Consider the following 12,247-nt stretch of genomic DNA (forward strand, 5'->3'; position numbering starts at 1 on the left):
GTACCATAAGGACAATATCTTGTACCTGCTCACTTGGAAATAGGAGGACAAAAGCAGACTTTATTTTAAATCTCATACTTATACTGTATATGGTGGGTTCTAGGCATAGCTTTTCTCAGGAAATAAAGGATGGAGGTCAGTAAACCAGGAAATCACCCTCCTCAATAGGAGAAAAAACATTCCCTAATGCCATATTTTGCCAGGCAGAACTGTGAGTTCCACTTGGTGTTTAAAACAAACGCAGAGTCTTTGTTGAACAAATAGACTTCATTAGCACAAGATGGTAGTTCTGGTCAATATTTTAGGCACCTCAAGAATGATATATACAAAGGATTTCTGTGTAAAATATATCCTTAAACATAAGTCCTTTCTTTATTTGGTGGAAGTTTTTTGCTTTTGTCTCTACAGCAGCTCTCAAAATTTTCACTCGCCTACTTGCATTAGGCGAGTGTAAATAAGCAAGAGGGCAAGTGTGGAGCCGCATCGGAGGGGGAGGGCCCCAAAGATAGGCGGGGTTGAACGAGACCCGATTCTCCTCCCAGCCTCCACCCTCTGTTATTCACTTAGCAGGGCCTGGCATACAGCGGGAGTCAGCAAAGAACTAGATGAGGTGGGGCGGGGTGGGAAGGGGGGTTGGGCAGGAGCTGCCAACGTTTACTTTTCCTATTAACATGCTGGTGATTGGTTGCTTGCCTAGCAACCAATCACCAGCTTGTAAATAGGAAAAGTTAACTTTGGCAGCTCCTGCTCCCCTGTCCAGTGCTGTGCTCCGCTGTAAACCTCTCTGCATCCTAAATCCTTATTTTTTTTAATGCTATATTTAATATAGCATTTAAAATGTACTTATCAAGGCAGTAATGATGTGTACAGTGCCTATAGTAGCCAATTATATTTTATCCTTATTTTATTTATCACAGTCAGATCAATGAAATATACTTATGTTAATATTGTTAAAGTTATTATTGTTATTATTGATTTTTGTAACTTCATTCTACAAAAAAACATTTAACAGTGTAATTTCATGAGCTCATTTAAGAGGGCGTGTTTAGGGGTGGAATAAGGGGTAGGGGTTGGGTGGGAAAACTGGTGGCAAATAACCCATAAGGCCTGGTTAGTAGCTCAAGACTTGAAATTTTGAGCCCTGCTCTATGGTACTAATATGTCTCTTTATTCGTACAACACTCTGTGAAATTGAACCAGGAAGGCAGCAGTGAGAATCCAGCTATGCTCCGCAAAACTTTGGTTATCCTTCAACCCACCTGTGTATCAGAAAATAATAATTTAATTGAATAAGTCACTAAGGAAATTATATAGGGCAGAGAGGGAAAAAAAAAGTACTTTGGTGAAAGAAATGTTTAAAAGTGCATAGTAAGATACTGAAGCAGGAATACATTCCAAGATTAAAAACCTTTTCCATAAATGTTTGGAATGAGATCACAAAACCTTATTTATGAATTTGTTTCCCCATATTTTCCATCTATCTTAGCAATCTGTCTGCTTGTTAAAAAATGACGATGCAATACAATTTAATGTGAGCAAATTTTATATTCTGCTTGAAGAACAAAACATGGCATCATCATTGGCACTGGATGGACCTATCTCAGTTGGAATTGATGCAAGTGAAGATTTTATGCTATACAAAAGCGGTAAGCTGCAATTGGCAAAAATAAAGAATACACTACAGAACATAATATGTAAGAGGATTATGATTTGATCTGGTCAGTTGAGAATATATATTATGTACATATACAATATATAACTATATATATATATATATATATATATATATATATATATATATATATAAAACTATATATATATAAAACTATATATATATATATATATATATATATATATATATATATATTTATTTACAACCTCTGCCGACACCCCCTGGCTTAATCAGTGAGACAGGGTGGAGTTTTCTGGCTATTTTTATACCTAAGCTAAGCCCTGAGAAGTCCTTGTTCTCTCCCTTCTTTCTCTTATATTAGCACAGATATGAATGCATTGGTTCATTCAATCATGCATGCTTATGGAAGATTTTTTGGAAGGCAGGCAAAATTACATTTTGGTAGATACTATATTAAATAATTAGCTCCTACCCAAACCCACCATGGCTGCCCTGATTGTTTTGCTGATCCCATGCATGCTACATATCACAGATGTAAATACATCCATGCATACCTATGTGCATTAATGTACAAACCTGGCTCACAATTATTAGTTTGTTCTTTTATAGCACTGTCACTGCCCAGTGGCGCTACTTGTAAGTGAGATGCAGCATGGTGCGGCAATAATAGTTCACACAGTCAGGTGCAGGGAAAAACTAGCATTGAAATAGTACAGCAACAGTTCACAAACAAAACGGTGGGAAGTAATATGAAGAGAGCAGGTATTAGCCGAACTGACAGGGTCTGTTAGGAGAGCAGAATGCGACCTGGTCACCTTGTGCCCAAGCAGGGTGAAGTTTGAAGGAGATGCATCCCCACGCTTTCCCTCCTTGTCAGGAACCCTTCTCTTACCCCTAATATTGTTCCTAACAAATGGGGTACCTGTCCCTATGCTACCAAATTGCAAAGAGAGCGCAAAGCCAAGGAGCCCGGGCCATAAAAAAAGCTCTGCCTTAGCCAAGATGGCTACTAGGGTCACAAGGGGCAACAGCGTCCAATAGGATAGCTTCCCCAGTGACCCAGGAAACTATAGAGGAACCCTGTTCCTCTTGACTTCCATTCCAACAACAGAGGAGGAGCACCACCTGGAGAAAGTAGACTGCACCTGACTACACACTCATTGTAGTATCTGCTTGTCTGTTGGGTGCGTCCACTCCATGAGCTTTGTTTATGTTTCTTTTGCTAAACTTTCAGCCCACCTTTATTTCTCATTTAGCCTACAGTATCCTCAGCCCCCTTCTTACTTTTGTTATCATTTTTGACCTGATACATGGCCACGGTTGTCTAACTGCCTTGCATTAACTTAGTCTGTCTTTAGCTAGAGTTTTGTTCTTAGTCCTCCACTCTGCCTTGAGAAGTAAACCCATCTCAGAGGTCTTCTGCACATGTTCCAACCACACTATCAGTGGCTCTGTTGAAGACTGGGTTACCCCTAGGGTAAATTTCCTCTGTTAGACTCTTTTACCATCTTACTGGTGGTCTTGGGACATCCTCCACCATCTTGCTTTGTCTTCAACCAGACGAGGGAATCCTTACACATGCACAACACATTTTAAAGGATATATTGAGAAAAGGAAACAATTCCTCCATATCTGCCAATATTTTCCAGCTGCTACCCAGACACACACAAAACATTTGCTGATTTTAGCACAATGATTCCTCCTTTTCCTTACTGTATCAATCATTTAGAGGTTTGAATGGCTGAGATCTAAATGTAAGAGGAGAAGAGAGCAGCACATTATACTAAATAGGGGAATGAGGGTGGTGTCTGGGGACAACCACAACTGTTACACACCGGGCATGGGGGAGCTCTTTTGATAGACAACAATCACTATGACTGGGGTTGACCTGGGAGTTCCATGATGATCATCCTGAAAGCAAACCACAGACCCCATAGTTACACCCATCCCTTAAAAAATGTAACACAAGGAGTAAAATAACACAAATCTTTGTTCTGTTGGACAGTTTACCCTATGGGCAGCTGTGTCATGGTGTGCTACTTGCCTGAGACATATTCATAAATTAAACACTTGTCTACGGGGCCATTTCTGACACTTCTCTCGTATATGTAAAAATCTGTGGGTTTTTTTGCTAGAAAATTACTTAGAACCCCAAAATATTACACACATATTTTTAGCAGAGACTCTAGAGAATAAAATGGTGATCCTTGCATTTTTTTTATGTTGCATGCCATTTGCGCAGTGATTTTTAAAACGCAATTTTTAAAAAAAAAAAATTTTAATGAATAAAAAAAAACACAATACAATATTTAACCCAATTTTTTTGTAAAATTTGAAAGATGATGAAATGCCAAGATGATGTTATGCCGAGTCAATTTAATATTGCACACGCTGGTGGAATGGCGGAAAACTACAGTACTTAACTACAAATTACTACAGTACTTAAAAATCTTTATAGGCATTCTTTAAAATTTCTACAGGTTACCAGTTTAGAGTACAGAGGAGATCTAGTGCTATAATCCAGTGTTAATCACTTGCTTTGATGTTCGCGGCGATAGTCCACATGTGTGGTTTGAACACAGTTTACATATGTGGGCCTGACCTATGTGTGCGTTCACCACTGAGCATGAGCATGGGGGTAATTTAAAAAAGAAATGTATTATTATATATTTTATTACTTTTTATATTTTTACACTTTCGCTTTAAAAAAAAATTTTCATCACTTGTCTTCCTATCACAAGGAATGTATACTTTCAAACATCCGTTGTGATAGAAATAAACAGTGATAGGTCCTCTTTATGAAGAGATATGGAGTCTATAAGACCCCACATCTCTCCTCTACAATGTAAAGCGTCAGATCACAAAAAAAAAAAAAAAAAAAAGAAATCCATTGATCTAGTGCTTGTGGCCTTTTTCACATTGGATCGAAACCGGAGGTGACGTCATGACCTTGCTCCAGTCCTCCTAGACCATAAAGATTAGCAGAGGCCATCTTTTCTCCGCTCATTTCTTTTACCAGCAGCTGCAACCACCGGATCAGTTCTCAGGCTTTCTGATCCACGAGGTAAGCCAGAGAACCACCGGGAAGTGGCGGGGCGACAACTCCCGTTACTTCAAAAAGTGATCTAGCGGCGAATCCGCCACTGGGACCACTTTTTCCAGTTAGAGAATCGCCAGCTGAAAAAAGCAATACCGGGGTTATGTCATATTGCTGCAGCCATAACCCCGGTATTCCACTAGCAACCAAGGATGTCATTTGTCTATGGGCCGGTTGGCAAGTCTATGCATGTTTTAGTAAAGAATTGTCCTGCAGAGCCTTGAAGAGAATTGTGCTGACCATTTGGTGGTTGGTGTACATTTCATTGCATAAAGCACTTTTGTTGGAATAAAGCTAGAAACCAATGCCTGCCTTTGTTCTGTTGTTTTAAGAATGCTTCAATTAAGAATAGACAGAAATCACAGATTTTTCTCTTATTCTCTTTGTTTTTTTTTCAGGTATTTTTACTGGAAACTGTACTGTAAATGTAACTCATGCAGTCATTATAGTAGGATATGGCACAGAATATGATGAAAAGACGGGTCAGAACATAGACTACTGGTTAATAAAAAACAGGTATATTTCTTAACTTAAAGTGATATTAAAGCTTTGTTTTTTGTTTTGTTTTTTAAAACTGTCCCCGTTCACACTAAGGCGACCTGTGAGGCGACCTGGTCGCCTCACAGGTCGCCGTAGGTCGCCTTCCATAGGGAAGCTGCGGACCCGTTCTAATAGGAGTGACACAAGTCGCTCCGACTTAGAAAAAGGGTCTGGAGCTTCTTTGGGGCGACTCGGAGGCGACCGCCATAGACTTCAATGTTATGAAGTCCGTGGCGGCCGCTCCGAGGTCGCGGCGAGCTGCTCGCACCGCGACCTCGGAGGTCGCCCCCCCCCAAGTCGGATCGCGGCAATGTGAACAGGGCCTTACCTGCTCTGTGTAATGGTTTTGCACAGAGCAGCCCAGATCCTTCCTCCTGCCAGGTGCCCTCACAGCAAGCAGCTTGCTCTGGGGGAACCCAAGCAGGTGCGCTCCCGACCCACGGCTCTGTGTGTCTATTCACACACCTTGGCCCAGCCCTGCTCCTTCCGTCTCCTGATTGGCTCACTTGCTGTAATTGACACTGCCAGAAGCTGGCAAAAAGCTCTCGTGGACTTCACTGGATCGAGGGGGCTCAGGTGAGAATTAGGGGGGCTGGGGGGGGGGGCTGCTGCACACAGAAGGTTTTTTTTACTTTCATGCATAGAATGCATGAAGGTAAAAAATCTTGTGCTTTTACAACTACTTTAAGGCCTCATGCACACAGGGAATTTTTGCAGCTGCTTTTAGGAGCGTCAGACGTTTTTTTTTTGCAGCTTAAAAACGCTCCTCCGTGTTATTTTATGGCCTCATGCATGCACACACAGATGTTTTGAAGCTGTAGGTGGCATAGGCATTTTCAAGCTGCAAAAAAAAAACAAGGAGGTGCATTCTGAGAACCAGCGTTACAGCTGTAAAAACTTCTGACGCTGCTAAAGGCTTCTAAACATTGATTAACGTTGCTTATACAGCGTTAAGCCATATCATACTTTTTTTTTTTTTATGTGAAAATCAATGGTTCCCTATGGGAGCCCATTGATTTGAATGGAAGTCGCATCCAAGGGGTCTTCTCCCTCCGATCTTCACCCTACGGTCTTCTTCCTCTGATCTTCTCCTTCCAGTCTTCTCCCTCAGGCCTTCTTCCTCCGATCTTCTCCCTCTTATCTTCTCCGCTGCCAGCCCGGTCCTGCTCCGACGATGTCTCCTGTTTTTATGCCTGCTCCACTCTTTGTGGCTTCATATATAGCCGTGGGATGTGGCCACGTGATGACGTCACCCTGAGACCCCGCCCTCTTGTGTCATCACGCATCATCAGGTTGCCATCAACATGGGGGCAAAGTGATTTCGGGTGAGGGGTGCAGAGCCCCCCTGCCCCAAAGCATCCACCTCCTCATGTTGATGCTGGGTGGCCTGGTATGGTCCAGGAGGGGGTGGGGCCGCTCGCTCGTCCCCTCCCCTTTCCTGACCTGCCAGGCTCCATGCTCAGATAAGGGTCTTGTATGGGTTCTGAGGGGGACCCCGCGCATTTTTTTTGCAGGGGTTCCCCTTTAAAATCCATACCAGACCCATAGGGCCTGATATGATGCCTGGAGGGGACCCCACAACGTTTTTTTACATATTGGCGTGGGGTTCCCCCTTAAGATCCTCAGAGCGCAAGTCGCATCACTAGTCGGATCATCATGATTCGACTTGGATGTGACTTCCATTCAAATCAATGGGCTTAAAGCCATATCAAAGACGGCTCATAGGCAACCATTGATTTTGAATAGAGGCAGAAAAACACTGCTAAAAGCTAACATGGCTAAATGCACAATAACACTAATGGAAAAAACTACTAAAAGCACGTTTTTACAGCTGCTTTTTCCTGGCGTTTGTAGTGCCTCTGCAGCTTATTTTTTCTAACGCCCTGTGACATGATTTCCTAATTTAATACTGTCTAAAACACTAGGCATGAAAATACCACAAAGATCTGACTATTTTTAACCAAATGTTAGTAAAAACAAAAAGCGTCTGGCATCAGTTTCTTTATAGCTGATAAAATGTGTGTTGCTGTTACAATTTATATGTTAAAAATGTTATTATATGTAGGAATACTCTCTCTCACTTATAGAGTATCTATGATCAAAATGTAAAATCATATACTAATTTCCTCAACCCATCTTCTGATAGAACAGAGCATTTGGAGTCAGGCTGTACATGCTCAGTTTGGTGTTTATTGCTAGAGAATTTTTTAATATATATATATATATATATATATCCCGATGGTATATGGGGACAAAAAGATGATTATACCCAGTGAGAATGCTGGGATATGTGGGGAAACAAGCGGCGACATTACAGCAGAGTGTTGATTTCTAAATCTTCGTTTAAACCTCCCGGGGATAATGAATCCAGGGTGAAAATCCAGTAATTTTCCCAGCATAAAGTCGCTTATAGTGTTCGGCTGCTGGAAGATGCCGGGAGATAGCTTCTATGACCCAGACACGAAGGCCTTCGGAGTTCTGAGAATGATTTTCTAAAAAGTGTCTGGGAACACTGTGTTTGGCTGAGCCCTTTTCCACTAGGCCCCGGTGTTCACCCAAACGTTACTGCAGGGTCTGTATGGTGCGACCCACATAGAGGAGGCCACAAGGACAGATGAGGCAATATACTACATACTCTGAAGAGCATGTGTAAAAATATGGTATAGTGTATACCTTGCCTTTGGAGGAGAAATCTTTTTGGCCATGTTTGACGCGCTTACATGTAAGACATAATGCTTTATGGCACTAGTACATCCCTTTGATGTTGAAAAAAGTAAGGGAGGCACTGGTGGTGGGTTTAGCAGAGCATATTTTGCTAGGTGCTATTTGGGATTTAAGGTTCCTAGCTCACCTGTGCGTGAAAAGCGGGCGGGCGGTAAGGGATTTGTGCAGATGAGGGTCTTCTTTCAATATGTCCCAATGTTTGGAGAAGATGCATTCCATTCTCTTGAATTGTGTATGGAAGTGAGTGATAAATCATGATGGGGGTGGATGATTGGAGTTGTCATCAATGCGCCCAGATCTGTTATTACTGACATCTTTATGTAAGTAGAGTTGGAAGGCGTCTTCAGTGATGGTGTCTGGGTACCATTTGTCGAGAAATTTCACTAAAGAAGCAGGCCATGGTGTTGGTAGTCTTGGATCTGGGTAAAGTTGTGTTTCAAGTGGCAAAACTGACTCTTGGGTATGTTGTTGATCCACCGTAGGTGGTGGCAGCTTCTGAAGTGCAGGTAGGAATTGCTGGCAGTGGGTTTGGTGAAATTTTGTGCACAGATGGTGTTGTCTTGATGGTATAATTTGAGATCTATAAAAGCGAGTTTATGGGCATCGGACATGGAGGTGAATGACAGCCCCATATTGTTGTCATTGCAATGCTGCAGAAAATTGGAAATTAAAGATGCAGGGCCATCCCAGATGATGATTACCTTTACTGAACTGCCTTACAGTGATCTGCTTTGTTTACATAGGCAGATAGCTGTTCTGCTTGTGTACCGAATGATCAGCGGTTGGCGGGGGACACTCTGATCAGCTGTGTAGAATGACAGCTGGAGCGAGCCGCCAGCAGCACGCACTCACACCCAATACCCCGAAGTGCAGAATCACATACTTGCATATGATTGGATGATAGAAATCAGCAGAGCTCCCCCTCCTTTACTAAGATCTAGAGCAACTGCACTTGCAGTGCACATTATACTTGCCTTTAGTAAATCAACCCCATACACTTTTACAAAGTCAGTTTTAGAAATAAGGGTGAACACCTACCTTGTTGAAAATATGTTCTTTGAGGCTAAACAATCCCAGAAGCCAAGAATTTGAAGCAAAATGAATGTTTACCCATAGTAATCAGATTATTAGTTATTTAATTAATTTGATAGATGAAAAACTGGTGCAAAGAGCAAATGTTTAAAAACATGCTTTAGATTTCATCTAGCCATTTGGCTCACAGTTGTGGTGCAGCCCCATTAATCTCAATAGACAAGTTTGACAGGTATTGCCACCTCTCAAACTCGGCAGTTAAAAATGCCACAGACATGAAGCAAAGCATTGTGGCTGTGCCATGTTTACAGCCCTGTCAGACTGTAATGTTAGAATTTGGGTGGGCTGTTTTTACTGCTCCCCCCTCCCATCCCTCAGCTGCCCATGTGAAAGAACCCTTCCACCATCTAGCTTGTTCACATCTGTGTTTTAATATGGGTTATGTTAGACACATTACTTTAATGCCACGAAATTGGGATGCCGCTCTTCCCACTGCCTGACTTCCCACTGCTGCCCACTGCTGCCGCTCTTCCCACTGCCTGACTCCCGCTGTGGCTAATCACAGCGGGAACGCGACTCTGCCGAGACTGCGTGCACATAATCACGTAGATCTACGTGACTATGCGCAGTTGAGCCGCCGTGCCGCACTAAATCTGCATGGGATGGTTAGCAAGTGGTTAAGCAATGACTAAAATAATTGCACGCTGTGTTTTTATTGACCATGCCCCCCCCCCCAGTCAGTAATATGCTTACTGACTGGGGGGGGGGGCGACAGAGATCGGGGTTTCAGCTTAGCTGAAACTCCTGATCTCTCTCTGCCCGTGTGACAGAAGATCTGCCTGCTTTGTTTACATAAGCAGGTGGATCTTCTGTCAGTTTCTGTGACGATCGCTGGGGGCCGGCGGTGATCGCTGCCGCTCTTCCCACTGCCTGACTTCCCACTGCTGCCCACTGCTGCCGCTCTTCCCACTGCCCCCCCCCCAGTCAGTAATATGCTTACTGACTGGGGGGGGGGCCGACAGAGATTCCCACTGCTGCCCACTGCTGCCGCTCTTCCCACTGCCTGACTCCCGCTGTGGCTAATCACAGCGGGAACGCGACTCTGCCGAGACTGCGTGCACATAATCACGTAGATCTATGCGCAGTTGAGCCGCCGTGCCGCACTAAATCTGCATGGGATGGTTAGCAAGTGGTTAAGCAATGACTAAAATAATTGCACGCTGTGTTTTTATTGACCATGCCCCCCCCCCCAGTCAGTAATATGCTTACTGACTGGGGGGGGGCCGACAGAGATCGGGGTTTCAGCTTAGCTGAAACTCCTGATCTCTCTCTGCCCGTGTGACAGAAGATCTAAATCTGCATGGGGTGGTTAGCAAGTGGTTAAGCAATGACTAAAATAATTGCACGCTGTGTTTTTATTGACCATGCCCCCCCCCCCCAGTCAGTAATATGCTTACTGACTGGGGGGGGGGCCGACAGAGATCGGGGGTTTCAGCTTAGCTGAAACTCTTGATCTCTCTCTGCCCGTGTGACAGAAGATCTGCCTGCTTTGTTTACATAAGCAGGTGGATCTTCTGTCAGTTTCTGTGACGATCGCTGGGGGCCGGCGGTGATCGCTGCCGCTCTTCCCACTGCCTGACTCCCGCTGTGGCTAATCACAGCGGGAACGCGACTCTGCCGAGACTGCGTGCACATAATCACGTAGATCTACGTGACTATGCGCAGTTGAGCCGCCGTGCCGCACTAAATCTGCATGGGATGGTTAGCAAGTGGTTAAGCAATGACTAAAATAATTGCACGCTGTGTTTTTATTGACCATGTCTATGATCACCCTTTAATTAATGAAATGCATTTCATTCACTGAAGACTCCTCAGCATGACTTCCGCTTGCATAAGAGCAGTGTGAACAGCGAGCTTTGACAAAGTATTTGCAGAGCTTTCAGCAAGCTTTGTTAAAGCCTTTAAAGTACCATCCAGCTCCAGTTTCCTTAAAAACTAGAAAAAGCTACAGACAGCTGTAACCTGTATGGCAATGAGCAATGCTCAGCAATTTCCATTCAACATAATGAATATTTCAGTGGTAATAATTATTATTTCTAAATGAAATAATTATTAGTAATTTTCTAGTTTACAATTTTACATTTGTCAGGAACTTAGGCTGGCCATACATGTTCAGTTTTCTTGTACAATTTTTTGTTAAATTTACCAAAATCCATATAATATGAGGTCAAAACTAAACAATACTTTCAATTGTATCCTATAAGGCAGGCCTTTGTACTACATAGTTGAAGGTAAATTTAAAGAAAATTGTACAGAAAATTGTAAGAAAATTGTATAATATATGGCCAGCCTTAGACTTATGTATCAGCTAATCACCCACATTATTACATAGTGACCATTTACTTTCATATCTAACTTTGTTTAGTCTATAAGATAAGTTAAAAGATACATTTTTTCTTTTCTTTTCTAGCTGGGCAGAAATTTGGGGAGACAATGGTTATGCCAAGATGCAGCGTAATGTTAACTTGTGTGGCATCGACTCAATGGCGACCTCAGTGGACTTCCTCTAGTGGTGGCTTAGTGTCCTCCACTGAAGGATTGTCAGACAGCTGTAGCCCAACCATGAAGGTCCTTTTACAAGTATTGGCTTACGTGTTATTTCTGTACTGCCTATCATATTAATAATTTCAGGTTTGTTCATTAAATGCTTAAAATTTGTATATAAAAATTAATAAAATATTATTTGCAGATTCAAGCCTTTGAAGGTTGCCCTGTTATTTGCATTGCTTTTTCTGCTAACAACACAAGCCAAAATGTTTGCTCAGTGCCGCACTCAGTATCACCAACCCCGCATGCAGAAGATACATTTGCACATAAAGAGAATTTTTTTCAAACTTTTTGTAATTTAAAGAGATTTTTTTTACAGTTTAATATAACAGTATAAAGGTACAACACACGGCAGTTCAGTCATGCTAGCTTTCCAATGCATGTGATCAATATTATTGTGTAAACACAGTTGCGTTGTATATTTTGTGCTCCCATATCCCAGGCACACTTTGAGATTTGTGCACAGTTCTGCTATTATTTAGCATACATGGTCAGTAATGTGTGGGTACCTTAAATCAGGGCCGGCCCTATCTTGGGTCCCACTGGGTCCATTGGACCCAGGCAGCACTTTGAGAGGGGCAGCAAATTGATGCCCAAGATTCTTTTTTCGAGCA

At 42.6% G+C, this 12,247-nt stretch overlaps 1 protein-coding gene across 1 annotated transcript in view; it reads left to right on the forward strand.

Moving 5' to 3' along the window:
* LOC309552542 (uncharacterized protein) overlaps window positions 1-11,655 on the forward strand; it is a 126,466-nt gene extending 114,811 nt beyond the window's left edge. The window contains exons 13-15 of the mRNA XM_082253496.1: window positions 1,487-1,646; window positions 5,129-5,246; window positions 11,497-11,655. Coding sequence (XP_082109622.1) covers window positions 1,487-1,646; window positions 5,129-5,246; window positions 11,497-11,596 — 378 coding nt within the window. The 3' untranslated portion in view covers window positions 11,597-11,655. The remainder of the gene's footprint in view (window positions 1-1,486; window positions 1,647-5,128; window positions 5,247-11,496) is intronic.
* The last annotated feature ends 592 nt before the right edge of the window (window positions 11,656-12,247 follow it).

This window comes from Pelophylax lessonae, assembly GCF_965119305.1.
Source record: "Pelophylax lessonae genome assembly, chromosome: 4".
Classification (NCBI taxonomy): domain Eukaryota; kingdom Metazoa; phylum Chordata; class Amphibia; order Anura; family Ranidae; genus Pelophylax; species Pelophylax lessonae.